This window comes from Eschrichtius robustus, chromosome 11, assembly GCF_028021215.1.
Source record: "Eschrichtius robustus isolate mEscRob2 chromosome 11, mEscRob2.pri, whole genome shotgun sequence".
NCBI classification, from domain to species: domain Eukaryota; kingdom Metazoa; phylum Chordata; class Mammalia; order Artiodactyla; family Eschrichtiidae; genus Eschrichtius; species Eschrichtius robustus.
In genome coordinates, this window is record NC_090834.1 from 108032458 (window position 1) to 108055911 (window position 23454).

The 23454-nt window shown below is 56.2% G+C and overlaps 1 protein-coding gene across 1 annotated transcript in view; it reads left to right on the forward strand.

Moving 5' to 3' along the window:
- The window catches only part of PACS1 (phosphofurin acidic cluster sorting protein 1), a 153842-nt gene that overhangs the window by 128595 nt on the left and 1793 nt on the right, over window positions 1-23454 (forward strand). Inside the window, exons 5-22 of the mRNA XM_068554993.1 lie at window positions 1480-1624; window positions 1980-2071; window positions 2166-2246; window positions 4811-4870; window positions 5672-5832; window positions 6193-6286; window positions 10783-10863; window positions 12558-12673; window positions 12811-12946; window positions 14016-14120; window positions 14824-14930; window positions 15617-15771; window positions 15907-16017; window positions 16683-16785; window positions 17196-17238; window positions 19428-19470; window positions 19722-19857; window positions 22095-22321. Of these exons, the coding sequence (XP_068411094.1) occupies window positions 1480-1624; window positions 1980-2071; window positions 2166-2246; window positions 4811-4870; window positions 5672-5832; window positions 6193-6286; window positions 10783-10863; window positions 12558-12673; window positions 12811-12946; window positions 14016-14120; window positions 14824-14930; window positions 15617-15771; window positions 15907-16017; window positions 16683-16785; window positions 17196-17238; window positions 19428-19470; window positions 19722-19857; window positions 22095-22321 (1996 nt within the window). The remainder of the gene's footprint in view (window positions 1-1479; window positions 1625-1979; window positions 2072-2165; window positions 2247-4810; window positions 4871-5671; window positions 5833-6192; window positions 6287-10782; window positions 10864-12557; window positions 12674-12810; window positions 12947-14015; window positions 14121-14823; window positions 14931-15616; window positions 15772-15906; window positions 16018-16682; window positions 16786-17195; window positions 17239-19427; window positions 19471-19721; window positions 19858-22094; window positions 22322-23454) is intronic.

Genomic DNA, 23454 nt, shown 5'->3' on the forward strand with positions numbered 1-23454 from the left:
TTCACCAAGTAGTTTTAGCCTCTATTAATGATTCTTGCCGGAATCAGTCATTACTTTGATGTTTGCCAGACAGTGAATTTCCAATCCCACCGTTCCTTCTCTGTTTATTAGTTGGCTGTCTGCTGTAAGATACAGCTTTCCCTTCTTCCCCATTTACTGATTGATTCATTTCTTTGTATCAGTTATGGATCTGTAGATTCCTGTTTAATTCAGTGGGGTTTAGTCTGCTACTATCATTATTTATTTTGATGCTCAAATTGCCTCACATTTGGCCAGTAGAGCCCCTTCAAGCTGATTCCTGTATCCTTTTTTATGTGCCTCATCGTTCTTTACATGCTTCTTCACTTTCTGGTACAAAATATTACAGGCTCATCATGTACTTTCCCTGACCCAGCCTCAGAATGAACTGATCCTCCAAAGAGTCCCAGTTCCTTTTAGTGGAGAATGGTATTTAGAAACCAAGATCTGGATGCTAGAGGTGCTCGTTTTCCCAGCTGGGGTATCATTGCTTCTCCTCCCTCTCAGCAGACGGAGCTAGGAAATACATGTATACATATGCATATGCACGTGTATATACATACACATCATATCTGCTTCCACATCTGTATCTATCTGATCATGAGCTCACATTCCAGTCAATTCCAGTCAGCACCTTTGGGGTTCCTCTAGCCTTTCTCCTTTTCATGTTTCTAATTCCCTTCTCAGTATATTTGCTCACTTGTGCGGCTTCCCTGTATGCCTGGTGAATCTTCTCAGCCCTGACCAAGGGGAAGAGGAAAGGGGCCACAAATCAATTTCAAAACTTATTTCTGTGTTTTAGAACATTAAGTAAGAAAAATTTTGTGGCCTTAGTAAAAGGTGAGATAGTCCCAGCCCATCTTTCTGTCCTCTTCATGTTTTGTATCAGAACGAGGGCCTGGGGGGAGTGAAGTATGTGGGTGGCACGTTTTGCCAGCTGTGTCAAGCCCTTATTGCCAGGCACAGGTGGCCACGGTCTGCAGGCCGGCCTCACGCAGCCTGGAGAGCTAGCTTCTCTGTGAAAGACTTAAACTAAAATGCAGTCCTAGAGATTAGCAGTCATTTTCAATCTCAGGCCTTGATTTTTATCTCTAAGCACGTGGCCTGACCCATGGCTGACACTTCTGGAGGTAGTTTTAAAGTGAGACTGGGGACTTCCCTGGCGGTCCAGTGGTTGGGACTCCGCGCTTTCACTGCGTGGGCCCTGGTTCAGTCCCTGGTGGGGGAACTAAGATCTCACAAGCCGCGTGGCACGGCCAAAAAGGAAAAAAAAAAAGAAAAGGTAAAGTGAGACAGGCAATAGGAGAACAGTAGGCGTGAATCTGGAAGATAGTGAAAAAGAGAATGTGTTAGCAGAACGCCGTTCCCAGTGGCTCGTCTGTCCGTTGGGCTTTGTGAAAACGGGCTGCTCTGCGGCACTGTCTGTAGTGAGGTGTGTCCGTGGCCGCCCCGTGCTCGTAGGTGATGCAGCACCCGAACGAAGGCGCCCTGGTACTCGGCCTGCACAGCAACGTGAAGGATGTCTCCGTGCCTGTGGCAGAAATAAAGATCTACTCCCTGTCCAGCCAGCCCATTGACCATGAAGGAATCAAGTCCAAGCTGTCTGGTGAGACGTGTGCGGTGTTGGGAAGCCCTCCCCATCACCTGATCTCCATCCCAGGAAAGCCTAACACTAACACGTTCCTAGGAAAGAGGAGCTTAGAGCTCCCTGGAAATGAAAGGGGGTCGGGGCCCTCTCCTCCACCCCAGCTGCGGTTCCACTTGAGGAGAGGAAAGCCTAACACTAACACGTTCCTAGGAAAGAGGAGCTTAGAGCTCCCTGGAAATGAAAGGGGGTCGGGGCGCTCTCCTCCACCCCAGCTGCGGTTCCACTTTGAGGAGAGCATGATTCCAGCCAGCCAAAGCCTCTTAGACCAGATCTTCCCCTTGCGAGCTCATCTTATCAAGGTGTCTGTTTCCAGACCGGTCTCCTGACATTGACAACTATTCTGAGGAAGAGGAGGAGAGTTTCTCATCAGAACAGGAAGGCAGTGATGACCCACTACACGGCCAGGTAACTTTCCGCAGCTCCTCAGTAAAGCGGCCGAGAAGCAGTTACAGACCCTCCTAGGGTTTCCCAACCTCGTTCCATCCCCCTACCCACTTAGGACCTGTTCTATGAAGATGAGGATCTTCGGAAAGTGAAGAAGACCCGGAGGAAACTAACCTCGACGTCTGCCATCACAAGGGTGAGCCTCCAGGGTCCGGGGAATGTTTTAGCAGAGATTTTCAATCTGGGGGTAGGGTGGGAGTGGCGTATTCAGACTTCCTGGGGGCTTTTTAACATCTTCCCAGGGCCGTGCCCTCAAGGCTGTGATACACCCCTCGGTGCCTCCACCTCCACCACCAGCTAATTAAGCATCACTGTGGCAGAGAACCAGCGTTCCTGATGGGAGCGTGTTATATTCTTCGGGTTATCTTAGGACAGAAGAAAGGTTGAGAAACCTTGTTGTAGACTTTGGAACAGATGCTTCCTCGAGGAGCAGAACCCCTCGGGCACCCTCCCTCCCTTCTCCGGGTGATTACTTCGGGTTTCGTACTGTCCGCTGCATAGATAAGTCCAGTCCTCTCTAGGAGCATCTCCATTGGAATCATTTGTTGAACTTACCCAGAAGTAGTAGGCTAGTGCTTGGAACTGGGGGCTTGATACAGTGCCTGCCTTAATGGATCCAGAACCTTAGAGACCAGAGGCCTTTGGATTGTGTCTCCTGCATGCGATCTCCTCGGGAGTCACTACTTCTGGTGAAATTAGAGTCCTGGACTGAGATGCTTAATACCTGAATTCCTAGGTTAACTTTGACCTCTTCTGGGGTTCCCATGCCAGAGTGCAGGGGAGTCAAAAGTGCCAGGAGCTTTTTGGAAGAGAAGTTCACAGTTTCATTTGTCCCCAGAGGCAGCCTGATTCTCTCTAGCGCAGAGCAGCCCAGGGACCCCAAGAGCAGAGATTCCCGTCACCTTCAGGAGTGAAATAAGTGGAGGCCAGACCTTCCGAACGTGTCGTATCTGAGCCTGGTCCACCGTGAAACACGCTGTCCTCCCTCCAGGCACCCTTGGGTATCCCCGGGCTTCAGTGTATAATAAATCCTCAAGGCTGAGGCCTTGATTCCCCCACTGGACGACGACTAGAGCGCGTTTGAACTGTGTCATCGTCCTCAGGCCTCTAATCCTCGATTGGCGCTCCTAGGCCGGGTAAGGCCCATCCTGGCCTCCAGCCCCACCCTGTGCTCTGAGGACGGGAGAGGCTGGAGGTCGCGCTCCGTTGTGGCTCCTCCTGCTAAGTTTTTCTTTTTCCTGTGCTGTAACCACAAAGAGGCCCCGTTTTCTTGCCAAAGGTGCCCCTGGAGCTCTATAAATCGCCTCTTCCTGTGCTCGCCTCCGTAACTTCACTGGTTAGACGACCAGAGCTCGGTGCTCCTTTGACACCCACTCCCCGAAAGGTGTTTTATTTTTTGTGTTAACTGCAGGCACTTTCCAATCAGATTTCCAGAGTAATTGTCCTTTCGCTCCTGTCTCCCGTGCACACGAATCCTTCTCTCCCTACCAAGAGCACTTTGTTCTAGACGTGTTAATTGACTCGGCGTTCTCTGAACCGCCTTCTGCGTCTCGGTCGCTGTGGCTCCCGTTCGTCCTCTGCTGTGGGTGCCCTTCCACCTTGGGGAACCCCGCCCTTTCTTGAAGGCCCAGCTCAGTCTCATCCACAAGTTAGTCTCCCCCATCCCCAGGCGGTGAGTCTGTCATCCAGTCAGGAGGGTGCTGAGGGCCACAAGCTAGTCGCCGTGCCTGGGGTCGGACACGTAGAGATAAGGAAGGCCCGGTCCATGCCGTCAGGGAGCTCACCGTGTCCAGTGACACGGACACATCTACACAAGTGACCGTAACCCCGTAGGGCGGGCGCCAGACGAGCTCTGCGTCAGGGGCAGCGATGGCCCTAAGGGGAAAGTGACCGGCTCTGAGCAGGACAGCTTCGCGGGCAAGATGCCGGGAGATGGGTTTTCTAAGAGTAAATAGAACTTCGCCAAGTGGATCTGGGGAGGATGTTTAGTCAAGGCAGAAGTTACCATGTAAATGGCCCAGAGGGGTGCCACGTCGTACGTAAGCAGTTAGTTCCCACCTAAGTGGGGTGTGAGGGGTTGGGTGGTGGGTGAGGCCAGGGTCAGGCAGAGCCAGCGCTCAGCAGACACAGGGTGACACCGAAGTTCTTGAGGCTCTGGGGCCGGTGAAGGCCTTGCATCTGGGGAGTGACGAGGTGAGATCTGCGTGTGGAACAGTCGCAGCGGACTCTGGAGGGCATGAGACTGGGAGTGGGAGGGAGGAGCCCGTTGAGGGTGGTCGGTGGCCGCAGACAGGGCCGAGGAAGGAGGCCGGACGGAAGCGGTGGGGTTTCGGGTGGACAAGAGGGTAGGAGCCAGCACCCCTGGGCCGGGGGTCGGGGGAGGCTCCGGGTGCAGATTCGGTGACTCCTCGGTGCCTGGGCGACCAGGAGGGGGAAGGCACAGAGCAGAGGGTGAGCTCCGTTTTGGAAACGTCGAGTTTGAGGAGGCTGTAGGTATGTATACAGGTGGCGCTCACCGGTCAGCACCGTGGTTCTGAAGTTCTGGAGAAAGGGATGAGCGGGAGGTGACCATGGGGAGTTACTGGGGTGGGGGTGTGGCCCCGGTTCTTTACCAGAGTGGGTCCTCGATGACTCTGCCGGAAGTGATCGCTGTCCACAGGGGGCTGCTGGCTGAGGACCACTGTGGCTTTGTCCCTACAGCAACCTAACATCAAACAGAAGTTTGTGGCCCTCCTGAAGCGGTTTAAAGTTTCAGACGAGGTACGACCCCTTACTCCCGAGCTGGATGGTGAGTAGAATCCCCAGAGTTTCACCCTCGTTCCTGGGGCACAATCTGGAGTCAAGATTCCAGGAACCCCAAGTGAGGGGGTAGCCAAAGGAGGGCTTTCCACTACTCAAAAAGAGAAGGAAAGATTTACATGTGGCACCCAAGGTTCCATGGTATTCGGAGCAGGGGCACATGCTTCTGCCCAGCTTTCGGGTGTGGGGTGTCCAGCACAGATCCAGTTGCCACTGTTCGGTTTTCCCTCCTGCCCCGAGGGGAGCATCGCAAATAGCAGCCTGTGAGGTGGGAGCCTCCTCCATGGCGTCAGGAACTGGCCGCTAAGAGAAGCAGTGCCTTCCCGGGGCTCCGGCAGGCCTGGAGCCAGTTTTCATGGGCTCTCTTCTCAGTGGACTGAGGCAGGGATGGAGATTTGTCCCCTGCGGGCTCTAGAGGAGGCCAGCGTGAGCCCGCCAGGGCCCCAGGCATCGGGGTTTCCCTGCGCCTGTTCCTCGGGAGAAGTACCGTCTCAGCCCCGCTCTTCTTCCCGACGCCGGGTACTAGTGGGGAGCACTAGGGACGCTCTGAGAGGGGACGGTGGCCTCACCACGTCCCTGCTCTCAGGATCAAATCACAGAAAGGACACCAAGACCACCCTGATGAGCGGGAAACTATGGCACGTCCCTTAAGGGGACTGGGTAGGGAAGCCAGTGGGGCCTGCCCAGGAGGAAGGAGTTTCCCGTCTGCCATGTCGTTAATAGGGGTAGCCCCAGACTCCAAGGTTTTGTTTTCTCCCACAGGTGGGCTTTGGGCTGGAACACGTATCCCGGGAACAGATACGAGAAGTGGAAGAAGACTTGGACGAGCTGTATGACAGTCTGGAGATGTACAATCCCAGCGACAGTGGTCCCGAGATGGAGGAGACAGAGAGCATCCTTAGCACGCCAAAGCCCAAGCTCAAGTGAGGCCTGCACCCCCTGTGTCACACTGTCTCTCTAGGCCATGGCGATCTCCTAGTACCCCCTCTCTCACCCCCACCCCCATTACCCGGGAATCTTGGTTCCTCACCCCTGCTGAACCTCCTGCCGTCTGGATAAAGCTCGCTGCTTTAGCCTCTAACCGACAAAAGCCCCGATGGGACTCTCCTGAAGTCCTTCGGTCCAGGTCCCTGCTGGTCCAGCCTCTGCTGTGTCCTTCCTCGCCGGCATCCTCGAAGCCCGGGTTGTCGATCTTTCTTGAACACCAGCTCTGCCCGGCTGTCCATGAGCTGCTGTTCTGGGCCCTGGCGGCCACTGACCCTGGCTGTGCTTCTTTGCCACAGGCCCTTCTTTGAGGGGATGTCGCAGTCCAGCTCACAGACGGAGATCGGCAGCCTCAACAGCAAGGGCAGCCTCGGCAAAGACACCACCAGCCCTGTGAGCAAGACCAATGGCTGTGGGGTGCGGGAGCGGGACCAGGGGAGAGTCAGGGCTTAACACTGGGCCCTCTGCTCCTGGCTCATTTGGGACCTACGGGCCATCTCATCTCGTTTCCACCTCGGTTGTCATCTCAGTCCTGCTGGACTCTTAGTGCGCTGAGGATATTGCTGTGGCCAGGCGGGTGTTCTCTATGGTCTGTTCCCACCATGACCTGGCGCCTTCCCTCAACGCAGGAACACGCAGTGCCTCAAGACCTCTCCCTCAACGCCCGTCATGCGGTAGCTGGGAGTGTGGCACCCGGCCAGTGGTGGCGATTCTGCATCCAGGCTGGGGAGAGGGTGGATGCAAAGGGGCAGGAAGCCCCCAAGGTCTGTTCAGGAGAAATTATATGGGCTTTATTCAGAAAGTGGGCAGTGCCCTCGAAGAATTTAGAACTCGGTGGGCTGGTTTCCATTTTGCCTGGCGAGCCAGAGGGAAAAGGAGCTGTCTACTGCAGCACCCCAGAGCCCCGCCTCACCCCGGGACCACACTCTGTCCCTATTTGAGAAGGCTCTCCCCAGCAGTGGAGCAGGGGCAGAAGCCCGGGTTGATGCTCTACCCGCCTCGGGCCCTAGGAAGCTGCCCTCCCCCTTGTGTATGACCAAAGGCAGGATGACGTGCCTGATATTAGTGCAGTTTTCGGTTTGCTTTGAAAGCCCAGTGTCTTCTCTGTAGATCAAAAAAACAATCCTTTAAGTCCTCCTGCTCTTGCCGCTTTAACAGAGGGAATACAACACTCACCCTGCACGTAGGTATTAATTGTGAGGAAACGACCTGAGGCCTGTGAGGCTCTCCATCCCCTGAAAAGCGCTGTCTACGGAAGGGCTGCCTGCCGCCTGTCCCAGGTGTCTGCGGACCGTCAGCTCATGGACTGCCTGCTGCCACCTGGTGGCGCTGTCGTCCACCTAATCCCTCTCCCTGCTGCAGGCGCAGCAGGGTGATCCGGCTCTAGAACAGCGGCACCACGTGGCCTTAGCCAGTAAATGTGGGATGGGAAATGGCAGCCCCCACCGAGAATCCCTCCACAGAGAAACCTCAGGCCCGCCACTTGCAGACCGGGCACTCTCAGCCTTTCCAGCCCAGGTTCATATGATCTGGGGCTGAGGAGGCCTTACCTGACTAGTTCTGCTCAGGATGCGGCTTGGGGCTGCCCTTTCTCACAGGGGGCTGCTGGATGGCCCTGCTGTATCATCACTATCCACGTGGACAGATCATTGGCCACTGGAGCCAGATTCCATAGCAAGTATAAATATAAGGGATGACTCTTCTAGAGAGAAACCTGGGACCTGGCCAGGGGAGGACTGTCTTACAGTGTCATAGGAATGCAGAACAAGGGCCCTACTGTAACACAACGCAATCAAATTTTAAATGAGATTAATGCCCCAGAAATGCTAAGTGTGACACCTAACATATGGTGACCGCTCAATAAATTTTAGGGATTGTCGTTACTAAATCAGTAAGAGAAACTGCTCTATACTAATGAAGCTGTTTCTGGGTTGATAGAATTTGTAGGTTCTACATTTAGTCTCAGCTGCATGGCTTACAAAATTTAAAGAGAAAGATCACCTTGATGCTCTGGGCCTCAGGTGCCTTATTTGTGAGGTGAAGGTGTTGGCCCAGGAGCCCAGTTAGCTCAAAAGTCAATGGAGTATCAGTCTTTACAGTGTGATGGCCTAAGGATCCCTGTTCAGGCCAAACATTTCTTTGGGGCTGGGTAGGGCTGGTTTGAGAGCACATGCTCTGGAGTCAGACTTCTGGGTTTGAATCTTGACGCCATCACTCCACTGACTGTGTGATCTGGGCAGTTACCCAGACTTCGTGTCCTCATCTACAAATTGCATGTAAAAAGGACATGCCTTACAAGGCAGTGTGAAGATCCAGTGGGAGAATGCAGCTAAAGCCTCCAGCGTGGCGCCTGATAGATGGTTGGATTGATTTACGGCATGGGAAGCATCAGTAAATGTAAGCTGCTTCGCCATTGTTATTATAGACCCTGAGAGCCATTCCGGTTCTGGACTCCTGAAATTGATAGAATCTAGATGTCTTTTTAGTGAGTTCTTCAAATTCTGGTTCCCTTGGCCAGATTTCAGACTTTGCTGGTTCTCTGTGATATGTCTATTTTGAAGAGCCCCATATGTCTTGATGTGGGTGTGGAACTTTGGAATCCTTTAGTATGAAAGACACTTTGGGAACTACAGAGCAAGGCTGTGCTCTTACACAGAGAACTTCTAAACGTATTAGGGAAAATATACGGGGATGGTGCATCCATAGGCAGGCATGCACATGCTGCCCAGCTTTTGTCCTCTCTTCCCTGATTTCCTAGCATTGTTATTCATTTATTTTTCTTAACCTTCCTTTTTGTCCCCCAAATTTCAGAGGATTCAGTTTTATCACTAGAACCAGAAGGAATTTCTGCTGATACAAATTATTAGAGTTGTTGAGTTTTCCCAAGACTTGAGCACACAGTAGCAACATAATTTGGTTCTTGGAGCTGATAACAGTAGGCCCCGACAGCGCTTCAGTTGGGGCGGCCAAGAGATGGAGACTTTCCGCCAGGACTGCCTGCTGCTAAAAGTTGCTAATTCCACAGCACTGTAACTCATGGTGCTAGAGACCAGTACTTCGTAAAATTGAGAGTCTAAAGTACCACCGCACTCTGCCCCCTCCACGTGCGCGCACGCGCGCGCACACACACACACACACACACACAAGAGCACGTGCACCCCCTGCAGCAGCCAGCGTCGCCCCCAGGCACAGCGCCTTGCACTGCCACATCTGCCTCGGAGGCACACAGTTAGGCAACACAGCTACTGCGCTGCTGGGGTGAGAAAAGCCTGAAGTATTTATAGAAGCAGGAAGAAGAACTGGGAGAATCGGGAGTTTGCTCCCGGTGGGACTGACTGAAACATCCAGAAGAGTCAGTGCACAGCCCGCAGGTGCCCCACCCCGAGTCTACCTTAGAGCACTCGGCACATCTCAGCACAGCGCTGTGCCATGAAACACTGCTCTACTGTCGGAGGGCTGGACCACAGGGCTGCTGCCTGAGAGCCTTCCAGTAGGATGGTGTTATCGCCCCGATTCCTCCTCTTTAAAACGTGTTTAATTCATTTGTCATGCTGAGATCCCAAATTGAGTGAAACCATCTTCAGTCATAAGTCTGATGAAGAGTTCTCTGGGATTGTGGACTCTGTTAACATCGGTTATTCATACAGACGATGTGTAAATGAGCTAGCGGTGCAATCTGGAGGCAACCTGCTGTGCGTGGCTCTGAGCCAAACCGTCTCACCCTCAGGGGTCACAGGGTCTGGATAAAGTGTGTTAGGTTCGTTTTGCAGACGGCTCAGAGCAGTGGTCCTCAACCAAGGGTGATTTTGCCTCCCAAGGGACATTTGACAAGGACTGGAGACATTTTTGGTTCTCACAGCAGGGGTGATAGGGGATAAGGGGCTGCTCCTGGCATCTAGTGGGTGGAGGCAGGGATGCAGCTCAAATCCTGCACAAGATGCCCCTGAGCAAAGAAAGACCCGCCCCAGATGTCAGCGGTGCCCACGTGGAGAAACCCTGGTTTAGCGTATGACATGGGCCTACTTTTGTGGTCCTTGTTCATTAGTTTGCTGAGTGGCCCCTTGAGCTTATTAGGGCCATTTCTCTGTACTCTGTTATTTACTCAGAGAAAAGGCTTTGGGTCATTGGGAGGAGGTGGGATATCCTTGATCCTTTCTGATTCCCTGGTTCCCCACAAGAACCAGAGACCCACTGAGGCCAGGACCTTCCCCATAGCTAAGACCCACAACCCGCAACTGCTTATGATTTTGATACTGGTGTCTGCACAGCCAGAAGCAGCATTAGCAAGTGTGAAAAATCTGGTTATGTATCTGTATTTGCAAAGTACATTTTTATTATGAGAAATGCTAATAAAAGTTGGGGACAAAGGGAGAATTATTTCACACCTAAATGACTTAGTATATTCTGTTTGAGGGTTTTCCAGACGTTTCTACCAAGCAAAAGGCATTTGGCTACCATGGATGTTTTTAGTCTCGAAATCAAAGACGTGAACTCTGAGATTCCCCTTTCTTCTTAGCAACTCTGACAGCAGAAGAGGCCCTGTGTGCCCCTCCTGGGCAAGGGTGTTTACCGAATCCAGGGTTAAGACTGACGGATCCCACAGCCATGCCATCTGAACGTTGAGCTTATCTTTCCTGGTGACGTCTTGTGAGAGTCAGAATTTCTGGGTTCCACATCTCACTGTGTTATTAATTTAATGATCGCAAAATAACTGACCTTTCTGAAGCTCAGTTTTCACAAAAATATGCTCCTTGTAAGATGAAAGTCCCAAAGATTTTATGAGGTCTTCAGATTAAGTGAAAGTATTTTAAGCTTCCAAGGGACCTAGAAAACAAGTTAGAGTGGTGGATATTTGGATTGATGATGACTAATTATTATAATTTTTACAGATGGAATTGGCTGCTTTAGAAAAAGTCAAATCTGCTTGGATTAAAAATCAAGATGACAGCTTGACTGAAACAGACACTCTGGTATGTATGGTTCGGGCTCCTGTTTAAAATAGTCTTTGGTACCTTTAGAAATACAGGCAAAAAGACCCTGATGACCACCCTGAAACTTTGGCCTAACTCTGTGGACTTGTGAATGTCCTGCCTGCTCTTCCTCCCAGAATCCTTACCCGTGGAATATAACGCTCTTCCCCAAACTAGCAAACCAGAAATGTCCCCATTCTGCCCTATAGTTAGATCTGATCAAGTGCTAATTTAGATAATTTCTCACTATCTGTCACCCTCGTTTACTTCTCAGAGACGATGACCAGTATCTTCCCCTGAAAAACCATCCCTTCCTCCAGGTTGCTTTTACAATGGCCAGACAGCCCGCAGCATTAAGTCTCCAAGTGATTCCTAGTCAGCTCCTTCCGCTAAGAGTTGTTGGAGCTGCTCAGGGGCGCATGGGCTGGATCGGCTGGGGTGCCCAATTTAATTACGCACAGGTTGAAATTCCACACACATACACGTGTTGAGCACTGAAGGTGCAAAAATGAGAACACCATGGATCCACCTGCGGGAGGAAAGCCAGCCGCGGCACACCCGGCGCAGAAGCTCTGTGGGGCCCGGGAAGGACAGAGCCATTCACCTGGAGGGAGGGCGTCTGAGCTGGGCCCGCAGGTTCTGCCACAGTTCAGCCGGTGGGACTGGAGGCCGGACCCGGCATATGGGAGGGAGCAGAGAACTTGACCGAATACCCTCTGGGGGTGGGCTGCGCATCCGCCTCACAGTGGGAGCTGCTAGCTGAATGGAGTCGAGGAGGAATTGTTTCAGGCTTATGTTTCCTATAGTAAGTAATGCTGCATTAAGGATCTGGTGTCTGACAAAGCCTTAGGTTGGATTCGACATTACTGTAGTTCACCCGTAATCCTAGTAGCCCATCTTCCACTCTCGGTCCACTTTGGCCCATACTGCACAGCGGTCGTTTCAAAATGAAGTTCCAGGGGCTTCCCTGGTGGCTCAGTGGTTCGGAATCCGCCTGCCAATGCAAGGGACACGGGTTCAAGCCCTGGTCCAGGAAGATCCCACACGCCGCGGAGCAACTAAGCCCGTGTGCCACAACTACTGAGCCTGCACTCCAAAGCCCGCGAGCCACAACTGCTGAGCCCGTGTGCCACAACTACTGAGCCCATGAGCCACAACTACTGAGCCCACGAGCCACAATTACTGAAGCCCGTGCGCCTAGAGCCCGTGCTCCGCAACAAGAGAAGCCACCGCAGTGAGAAGCCCGTGCACCGCAACGAAGAATAGCCCCCGCTCGCCGCAACTAGAGAAAGCCCGCGCACAGCAACGAAAACCCAACGCAGCCAAAAATTAATTAATTAACTTTTTTTTTTTTTAAATGAAGTTCCAGTCGTGTCACTTCCTGAGTGAAACACTCTCCTTCCCACCTAGAGAAGCTAGATCATCAGCCCAGGTTTGTGGGCTGTCAGTTCATAAATGTAGGGTACAGATTGAATAGCAGGAGATGGTGCCCAGCACAGCGGGTGCACTCAGCTAAATTAAACAGTCACGGCGTCCTCGTCGGGTAGGGTAGGAGTTGTAGAACCCCGTGCTTCCCGGAAAAGAGAGCGAGGGGCTGACTTTCTCGTGATGGTCATGGGCCCTGGCAGGGACCACAAGGCTCCCGTGGTCACCGAGGGGAAGTAACCCTCACTGCTTCCTTTCCTCCGTGGCAGGAAATCACTGACCAGGACATGTTTGGAGACGTGAGCGCAAGTCTGGTTGTGCCAGAGAAAGTCAAAACTCCGATGAAGTCCAGTAAAACGGACCTCCAGGGCTCTGCCTCTCCCAGGTACTCAGGGTTGGAAGAAGCTCCTAAAGCGTCGGGTAGAATGAGGGAGGCCCGGCAGGAGGGGCCTCGGGAAGAGGGGGCAGGCCATGGCTCTGGGTCAGGGGCTGTTTAACCGCCTCCTTCCACGTCTGTGGCAGCAAAGTGGACGGGGTGCACACCCCCCGGCAGAAGAGGAGCACTCCCCTGAAGGAACGGCAGCTCTCCAAGCCCCTGAGCGAGAGAACCAACAGCTCCGACAGCGAGCGGTCCCCGGACCTGGGCCACAGCACGCAGGTACCCCGGCCTGTCGAGCGCCCCTGGACCTTGGTCTCTGTTCCGTTGTCTCCTTGGGTGGTTGGGTGAAGAGGAGGGGGGAGTACTTTGAACGGCTCTGCATAAAGTCTTGAAGACACACCTAAAGGGGGAAGTCTAGCATGCTTGTTATTTGCTACTGCTGAGGAATTGGTGGGGAGCGGGGGGACGGGGCAGGAGACTCTGGCTTGTTCAGACCTTAGCGGAGACTGTGCGGGGACAGTGGTTCTAGGGACAGCAGCCATCGGCTCTCACGGGACGTCTGCTCTGGGCTCTGATACCCTTAGTGCTGCTGTGGGCCAATTACAGTGGTTTCAAGCTGGCACGTCAACCGTATTAAAATGTTTTGATTGAAAGACCTAAGAGTGGCTGGAGCAGGCGCAGAAGGAACTGGCCCTCGGGAGTCCTGTTCCCTCTGAAGGTCGGTCTCCGGGGGAAGGATTCTCCCCCGACAGACCTCCTGCTCTCCCGCGGTCAACGGCAGGCCTGTTCGTTTCCCTGGTACATATCATTGGAAGGGAAGTTTGTGTCCATGTGGCTTCCTGAGCTGACGCTCTTATAGCTGAAAATGAACCGGGACTAGAATAGCCCGGTGCCTGGGGCGAGGTATTGTCCTTCTTCTTAATCACTGTTCCTGAAATACCTTTGTTCCCTGTGACGGGCGGGCTCCCCACACAGCCTCCTTGCTGCTCTCATTAGTTCTCTCCCCGTTGTTGCCCTCGTTTTCCATCCTGTGAGCACCTGCCTGCTGTCGTCTTCCTCCTCCTCTCCTGCTGCCCTGCTTCATGACCCTTCAGGGCCCTTCCTGCTCTGGCAGGACGGCCAGCTGTGCTCCTGGCGCACCAGCCTGTGTTCTGAGGCCTCGCTTTGCTCGTTCTTGATCCCCCTCCTTCCCCTTACGTTCTGGCCGGTGGGCTACCGGGTCTCCTGCGCAAGTCGCTGGTCGCTGTTCTCTGAATACCTCTGCCCCAGGAATTCTCAGCCCGCTAGACCACGCAGCCCTACCCTCAGCTCCCTGGGGACTGCCCAGCAGACGCTCTTGTCCTTGTAGATTCCAAGGAAGGTGGTATATGACCAACTGAATCAGATCCTGGTGTCGGATGCCGCCCTCCCAGAAAACGTCATCCTTGTGAACACCACTGATTGGCAGGGCCAGGTAAAGCGTCGAAGGTCGCAGGGCTGTGGAGGAGAGATTCTGGGGAGCGAGAGACAGATCTGAAAGGCAAGGTGTGGGGAAATAGGGAATCACCCCCCTTTCTCAGGCCCCCCCTACGCCGAACTCAGCCCACGGTTCTGGACTCTAGTCCCAGTGCCATCGTCTTCCCACCTGTGGGGCTTAAATCACCAATCTTCTGTACCTCGGTTTCCTCAGCTTTAAACAAACAGAGGTATCACCTGTCATGCCTGCCTTCCTGGCCCTGTGTCTCAGGCAGCATAACGGAAGGGAGGTGCCTCGGGGAGCACCAAGTGCTGTGAGACGCCAGAGGCGCCCTGGTTTCCACGAAGGCCGCTCGGAAGGGGCACAGCAACAGCAGCCCCTGTCCCTCCCGCCCCCGCCGTCCACCCGGTTAGATCCCGGCGCCACCTAGCGTGTGGGCGACAGAGGCCGAGTTAGAATCTAGTGTGCCCTAGGTCTTCCCACACTTCCGCATGAGCCCATCTACGCGGGGTCCGGCCCCACCTTCTCCTCGCTGGCTGCCAGAAGCCTGACCTTTGCCCGGCTGTGGTCTGAACGACAGAGCATGGGGCCCTGCAGCTCCGTCTGGGCCTCGCTGCCCTCTTGGCCTGCAGGGAGGCGGTGCCCCTGCTGCGTGGCCTCACCTGTGTCCCTGCTCCTTTCCCTCCCCCACCCCACACAGTACGTGGCAGAGCTGCTCCAGGACCAGCGGAAGCCCGTCGTGTGCACGTGCTCCACGGTGGAGGTCCAGGCCGTGCTGTCCGCCCTGCTCACCCGTATCCAGCGCTAGTAAGGCCTCGGCTCTTCTCCTGCCCCTTGGGGGGTTCCCTCTGACCTCATCCTCCCACCCTGATTTCTAAGCAGTGAGAGGACCTCCCGGCCTCATCAGACCAAGAATTCGCAGTTGGTGCCTGGTTGGGCAGCGTCAGACCGCGGTGCTCTGATGCCCCTGCCGGCCCCAGAGGGTCGGGGTGAAAATGTCACCTTCCTGCCCGCCTGCCTCCCCGCCTGGGCCCCTGCCACACCTTGAGTTGCCTCGTCCTCTTCTTAAGCCCATGACGAAGAAGGCCGGGCAGAGAGAGCCCAGGGTTTTACAAGACCTTTTACTCCCGTCCCTCCGACTACCCCGAGCCAGGGCCTTCCCTCCTCAGGACCTGCCGTGAGAAAGAGCTGCGGGCGTTCCCGGGTGTCTGGACTCATGCCCACCGCCAACCCCAGGGCACTGCCGAGTCTTCTCCCCGTGAGCCTCAGCCAATTCTGCCTTCCTTCTAGACAGTTCCCTGTCCTCTCTGATCCTGGGTTTCTCTCTTTTTGCAAAAGCGCTGTGGTTTATTGCCTCTCTCTGTATTATTTTGTTTATTGGTTTGTTTTTTCCCGTGGGCTGTTGAGATCAAGTGAAGTCTGAGCTTGGGGCCTTCCTCTGAGCAGGACGCAGGCCCGCCTGACGTGGCCGTGCCTCTCCCCTTGCTTCCCAGCTGCAACTGCAACTCCTCCATGCCGAGGCCGGTGAAGGTGGCAGCGGTGGGCAGCCAGAGCTACCTGAGTTCCATCCTCCGCTTCTTCGTCAAGTCGCTGGCCAGCAAGACCTCCGACTGGCTGGGCTACATGCGCTTTCTCATCATTCCCCTCGGTAAAGGCTCAGCAGGGCCCACTCCTGAAGCGGGGTGGTGGCGCTGGGTCCCAGGAAGTGATGGGCAGGGAGACCGAAGGCTGGGCCATCATTCACCCCCTCACCAGCTCGCCTTGTCTGGTTTCCACCTACCAGGTTCTCACCCGGTGGCCAAGTACTTGGGCTCCGTCGACAGTAGGTATAGCAGTACATTCCTTGATTCTGGCTGGAGAGATCTGTTCAACCGCTCAGAGCCCCCGGTGTCAGGTAACGGCCCCTCGTAAGGGACCGAGACAGAATGTGGCCTGATTTCCGGAGAGCCGGGGGGGGGTGGGGGGGGGGTGGGGGGGCGTGCTTCTCCTCCCCGTGGCGAGTTCATTTTTTTCAGTACTTATTAAAAGGAGGCCTATTAAGCGCAGCCCTTCCACTCTGGATGTGTTTAGTCTCTGCCATTTGCTCTGCACAGCTGGAAATGAGGGGGGCTGTGAGGGTGGCAGGGAATATGAATAACGCTCCACCAACCACGTCTTTTCCTGAAAGACAGAGGAGAGGTGGCAGGGATGGGCGCAAGCTTGGGCTCTGCAGGGCCGGGAGGTGGTCAGTGCTCCCACGGGCCTTGCAGGGAGTGCCAGGCAGACGTTGGATGGGGAGGGCAGGCTGCTGCAGTGGTTCCAAGGTCACTGCAAGCAGAAACGGAGGCGGGGGCAAGCCGAGCCTGGGAAGGGGCAGGCTGGGGAGGACGGCACGAAGATTGGATGGGAGGACGGCTCTTTGCTCCATGATTCCTTAGGTTCAAGCCAGCGGGTCTTTAGAGCCCTTTCTCTGCCTCAACTCCTGGGGTCGTCTGGCGGGACTCAGGAAGGGGGCTCTCGGAGAGGGTTTTCGGGCTCGCCTGCTGAAATGTCGGCGTTTGTCTCTTGGCTTCTCTGCAGAGCACCTGGACGTGGTCGGGCGGGTGATGCAGTACATCAGCAGCGCGGGCGTGACGCACCAGCTACCCGTGGCGGAAGCCATGCTGACCTGCAGGCACAAGTTGTAAGTTGACCGAGGGGTTTCTTAAAAACAGGTTGGGTGGGCTAGATAAATCTTAGGTCTCCTTTGCTTTTTCATACTTTCCTTCTCCCCACCCCATTTCCCTTGGTAAGAACTCAAGAGGATATGAGAGTGTTTTTTACTGCCTCCCCCCAGGCGTCCCCTTCCTTGCCTGGGCTCCCCACCCGTGTGGGCGCCCCTCGGTACAGACACGGGGGCAGGGGTAGCGTGTGCAGAATCGGAGCTTTTGCCTCCATTTGGTGGCTCCTCGCGCCATCCTGAGGCGCCATGGGAAGATGTTATGTAGTGTCTGGACTCCCTTAAAGCCACAGTAAAACATGGAAAGCTTGTGTCCCCATCTCTCCACGAAGTCTCACCCCCCAACTGTAAAGCTTTCCTGTCTCTCCCAACAGCCCTGATGAAGACTCCTATCAGAAGTTTATCCCCTTCATTGGCGTGAGTACAACTCCCCTGTTCTCCGTTCCCCACCCACCCATTCTCCTGGCCTTCCTGTCCTGCACGTGCGCGTGCACGCGTGCACGCGCGCGCACACACACACACACGCACACACACACACACACACACAGGACTCATCTAGACAACGGTTCCCATCCGGAGGCGATTTTGCCCCCAGGGGACATCTGGCAGTGTCTGGTCTGGAGACAAGTTTGGCTGTCACAGCTGGGGACGGGGGTGGTACCGGCATCTCATGGGTGGAGCCCAGGGACATGCTTACCATCCTGCAGGGCACAGGACAGGCCCCCGACAGAGAGTGATCCAGCCCCAAGTGTCAGCAGCGCCGAGGTGAGGGAGCCCCGGGCTGGGACAGGCGCCGAGCTGTTCCTTTCAGTGTCCTTTCCCGATCAGGGGCCATCCCCAGCTCACCGCGGGTATCTCGTGCTTATTACACCAGGCACTGAACTTGGTGCCGTGGCCTAGGGAGTGATGTCCAGGGCATTGGTTCTACAGGCTCCAGGGAAAAGAAAGCTGCCTCGGGGATAACGATAGATGGTATTCGTAGAAGTCCGAGGAGTCGGTAGCCTTCAGAGCCAGGTGGACACCAAGCGGAAGAGGCTCTTTCCTCCTCCTGCTTAGTCAAGGCAGAGTCTCTACACGAGCGGATCTTGAACATAAAAGGAAAACCTCTTGGGTATCTTTGGTGTCAAGTGGTACCGGCCTTTGCTGCATTTGGCAGTAGCTAGGCCACAAGGCAGAGACCGACCAAGAGAGGGAGCCCAGAGGGGACAGAGCCGACGCCCTCCCGGGGCCAAAGCACGACACAGACGCATGGTTGAGAACTCTGATTTCCATTTGCGAGACAATTGAGTTTCTCTTCCAAATCAGCTGGTATCTTTTCCTACAGTCTCCCTGAGGATCCTCCCCGCTTCTAGGGGAGATGGGGCACGTGCGGGTGAGGGGCCCAGCTCCCACTGTCCCTGTTCTCTGTTCGTCCCAGATCCTGGGCGTCTCGAGAGATCTTGGGAGAGGCCTGATCCTGGGGAGATCCTCCGTAAAGCCTCCCGTCTGCCTGGTCCAGTCAGTCCCCATTAGCCACTGGGGCTGCTCCCACAGCCCCGTCGGAGGCCCGGGGCCATGGCCCGTAGCCGGGGCTGGCAGCCTGACCCACATCTTTGTGGAGCTGTGGGATCTTCATGGAGCTGGGGGTCACTGCCTACTCCAGCCTCACAGCAAGACAGAGAGATAGAAAAAATTAAAAATTCAAACAAACAAAGGAGCTGGCAGCCTCGTGCAATGCCAGAGGAGCGAGGGGAGAGGAGTCATGTCCAGAAGTTCAGAGTATCGATGTGTTACTTTCTGGGAATTAAAATCAGGATGTGTAGAGGATCGGGAACAAATTTCAGTGAATGGCAGCATTGTGCTCTGATCTGTGTGTGACCCCTGCTCCCTGCCATCCCCGGGGCTCAGCTTCCGTGACCTCCCCGCCCTGCTGCGCCTCTGCCCGGTGCTGGGATTCACCTGTCACCTCAGGCCCCAGTCCTGACCTTCCTGGTCTGTCTCTAGCTGTGCCCTTTGCTGGCCACTGGAGGGCCCCCTCTGTCCTTCGCAGAATTCTCTCAGAGGAATCTAAAATTCTCTGGGGAGCTGAAATGGACACCACTGCCTTGCGGGGAGGGAGCGGCGGTCCTGGGGACCCCCTCCTCATTGGTGTTCCTCCAGATTCCAGGAAGTCTGGAAAGGAGGGGCCTGCTCCCAGCACGTCAGCGTGTTCCAGCATGTTCGCTGGGCCTGGTGCAGCACACGCGCCCCCCCCCCCAAGCCCCCGCCGCACCCCGCTCCTGTCTGCCGAGGCTTTCTCCCGGTCCTCCCCTCTCTCTGACATGAGACGACGGCCTCCTGCCCAAGTGGTCTTAGAAGAAATGAGATCAGGATACGAAAGTGCTTCCCACCCTCCAGGTGGCCTTGCCTGCATCCCCAGAGAAGAGCTGCAGGTCTCCTGTGCCCCTGACTTATTGTTTGCAACTGGGTTTTTTCACATCTCTTAACTATCCGGGCTGCTCGGGATCGGCAAAGAGTTTTAAAGCCTACGATCAAACAATGTTCAGTGGCGGCTGCTGGTTCCAGCTGATCAGAGCGCGTCTGGCTTTGGTAGGAGGATCTAATGCGGCGTCTCTTCTCCCTCCCAGGTGGTGAAGGTGGGTCTGGTCGAAGACTCTCCTTCCACTACAGGTGAGCCTGGGGCCCCTTGGCCTCTACAGGGTGAGGGTGGTGCCTTGCCGGCTCCTTCCTAGTCGAACGGGCCAGAGGGCGAAGACCCAGGGGGTCCCAGGCCAAGGCAGAGCTCGAGCCTCGGGGCGAGGCCATGGCCGGGGCGGTGTGGGGAGCAGGCTGCAGCCGAGACGGGGGCACCTCGACTCCCGGGCACCAGCGGGTCGGGGCGGCTTCCCTTGCCCAACTGTGTCTGTCTGTCCCGCTGGCAGGCGATGGTGATGACTCACCCGTGGTCAGCCTTACTGTGCCCTCCACGTCACCGCCCTCCAGCTCTGGCCTGAGCCGAGACGCCATGGCCACCCCTCCTTCCTCCCCGTCCATGAGCAGCGCCCTGGCCGTCGTGGGGTAAGCCTGTCGCCGGTTCCTGTCTTTCCTGCCGCGTCCCTCCATCGGGGCAGCAGCCCAACTGATTTCCCTGCTGCCACAGCGTGTAGGACGGTGACACTGAGCTCGGAGGGTGGCGGGGGAGGGAACGAGAGCAGTGGAGCTAGGTCACTGGCCAAGCAGGTCATCACACAGCTCTCCAAGTGCAGGCTCCCGTCTGTCCTGCCTGCCTCACAGGTATAAGGTCGAGTGAGACAAAGGGCAGAGAGGCCCTTGGTAGCCTGTAAAGTGCTGTGCATGTGTCCCATTGTAGGACTGCCCAGTGTGGTAGAGGGAGTGTGGGCGTGGGCGTCACACACCCGGATTTGAGTCACGGTGTGTGTTAGGTCCGCTGCGTTAGCTTGTGTTAAAGAACAGATCACTCAGTGACACTTGTTAGAGCAAGAGAGGCTTTCTCCACGCTGGGAACAGTCGCCGTAGGTGTCGGGACCACCTCGATGGGATTCTGCAGTGAGAGAGGGATGGGACTTGACTCCAAACCCTTGAGCAGCTGGGTTTACAGTCCAGGAGCATCGTGGGGGCAGCGGATGGAAAATTACCAGGAGGCACATCGGGGGTGAGGAGGGGTCTGATTCCGGCTAAACGGACCTGACGGGAGCCTTGCTGCCGACACTCCTGAGGGAAGGTAGAGGGTGAGGAGCCTGCTCGCAGATCCAGGGTGGTCAGAAGTGCGGGCCGGGGGCTCCTTGCAGGAACTGGATTTTCCAAGGAAGCGCACGGGTGGGCCCGGGAAGAGGTGCAGGAGCCTGACTAAAGTTTGGTCAAGCAAAGAATCTTTGTCACTTGGGCAAGTTACTAAGTCTCCTTTCAACTCCGTGAAAGTAAAGGTGAAATAGCCACATCAGTCTTGCTGTGAGGCGGAAATTAGAGCGTGCATTAGTGCCTGGCCCGTGGAGGTGCGGCCTCCTTCCAGGCACTCAGTCTGTCCATCACTGAAAGGCTGCCGCGGCCAATGACACGGGCAGGACCCTGTTCCAGAGCCCAGGCTCCTGGGCCCCAGCAGGGCCAAAGCCACAGAGAGAGTGTTGTGAACAGTTGTGGGGGGGGGGTGGCTATGAAGGGGGACGGCAATTTCTTTAGGATGTAAAATGTCCAAAGTTTAGATCAGGCAGGCAGGGGGGCCTCCCGGAGCTGACCAGAGCGGGGGGTGGGCGGGAGGGCAGTCCCACAGGGGGTCAGGGAACAGCCTTCGAGGTGGGAAAGAGCTGAAAGGAGCCCCTGCTCCTTCTCCCTCCCCGTTCCCTTTCTTCTACCCTCACCTTGCTGGTCTTCTGGTGATGGTCCATGTGGAGCCGAGAGGGTAGGCCCTGGCCAGTGGCTTTTCCAGAACCCCCAGTGACAGAATACGAAGTGTTCTTGAGGGGGAGCCCAGACCCCAGCCCTCAGCCTCCCTTGCCCTGTCTTCCCCATTCGCTTCCCATCGAGGGTCTGCCGCTGACTTGCCGAAGTGCATGAAAAGGAGGAAATCCCACCGCAGGTCACATCGTGACCTCACGGTCCAGGCTTCCTGGGTGCCTGGGGGCCTGCCTTACCCCGACCTCCTTTCCCATCCAGTTTAAGCTTGGTTTTTAATGGAACCACTGAATCCAGGCAGAAAGAGAAACGTCAGATGACTTTTGTAGCCTGTACCTATTGTGTCTGACGCCTCCTTTCAAGAAAACATCAGCTCTTTTTCCCCTTGGAGCTAAAATTATCCCTGAGCTAGAAGTGCCATAAACGGGAGAAAGCCACAGGTCGGCATCCGTCAGCTCTCCCGGCGCTGCTCCGGAGCCGCCACGGTGCTCCCGCCCCTGCCCCACTTAACCTCTCCCACGCTTGGTGGGGTTCTGCCCCGGCTCTGCTCGTGGGGGGTGTGCGTGTGTGTGTGTGTCCTCGTGTATGTGTGTGCGCACGTATGCATGCACACACTTTCTCCCTTCGTAAAGCTTCCTTCCTCTCTGCTTCCCTTGTCCCCGTGTGACTGTTTATTCGGTTCCCTCGTGGGGACTCGGGGTCTTCACCCTCTCCTGGCTGTGTCCTCGGATCAGCCTGATTCTCCACTCCCACACCAGCCAGTGCTGTGAGGCTGGAGGGAACCCGGGGCCACTTAGCGGGCGCCTCCCCCGGCCCCTCCCAGAGCCTGGCGGGGCCCTCTCCACCCCGTCGTCTGCCCTGTGGTCCGGAACTGAGCCCGCTCTCCTGCGTCGCCCCTTCTCCAGGAGCCCCAGCAGCCCGTACGGGGACGTGATTGGCCTCCAGGTGGACTACTGGCTGGGCCACCCTGGGGAGCGGAGGAGGGAAGGTGACAAGAGGGACGCCAGCTCCAAGAACACCCTCAAGAGCGTCTTCCGCTCGGTGCAGGTTTCCCGCCTGCCCCACGGTGGGGAGGCCCAGCTTTCCAGCACCATGGCCATGACCGTGGTCACCAAAGAGAAGAACAAGAAAGGTAAGTGACATGTGAGGCCAGAGGCCATCAGGGCCACCAGGCCTCCCCGTCCGTCTCGGGGGCTGGGACAGGATGTGCTTCTGGGAGACTGTGGACGAGGACAAAGGCAGCACACGTATCATGTGATCCAGCCTGGGGTCCCATGGGGGTCCCGCCTCACCTTGTGGGACGAGGCCGTTCCTTCTGTCACAGAGGAGACCTCGGTCCCCAGGGAGTCACTGGTCCCTCCCTGCAGAGCATCGGCACCTTAGGGGCTGAGGCAGTTCGTGCTGCCGTAAAGAAGGGAGCCTTTCTGGCCACCGCCCTCCGGGACGGATGGTGTGACAGGGGAGGACGTGTCCCCCTGCCGCAGCCCCACGGAGCGGGGTACTCTCACCCGACCCTGGAGGCCACCCAAGCCTTCGTGAGCAAAGGGCATGGCTCTTTTTAAGAATTCAGGGGAACAGTGCCCCGCCCAGAGGAGAGGGTGGCTTCAGCACCAGCAGTGGCGGGGGAGCGGGTCCCGTGCGCTGTGGAAGTGAGGCAGGAACCGCCACGACCAGGCCACCGTGGGGATGTCACTCGCTGCTGTCGGTCCCCGTCGGGAAGCCGCACAGCTGGCTCTGCGCCTGCAGAAGCCGGCGGGGTGACTCTGGGGCGCTCGCAGCCCCCCAGCCGTCACGAAGGGGCTTCCTTCACTGCCGGGCCCTGCCTTCCTCCTCTGGGCGCGTCCAAAGCAGCTGGGCCTTTCCGTTCATGCCTCTCTGGAAGAGCTCCCCTGGAGGGCGAGCAGGGCCTTGCCAGACCCTCAGCCAGAAGCCGCTGTGGCACCCAGAGACCTGCCTAGGGCGTCCCGGGGCTGAGCTCATGCAAACCCTGCCGCACGGCCTCCCCGTGCAGGTGCACGAGCTGGTGGGAAGGAGGCACCCGACAGGGCAGCAGACCCCCTGCCCCACAGGCTGCCGGAGCGTTCGAGCTGGAAGGGATTCGGAGACCATCTGGCCCTGGGTCCTCGTTATTCAGTGAATATATCGAGGCCCAGGGAGAGGAGCAGGAGCTTAGCCAGTGCCCAGACGGGGGCAGGAGCTTGCAGATCCTGATATGTAGCCTGGAGCCAGGGAGCAGGGGAGGAAGAATTGGCTGTCTGCCATTCA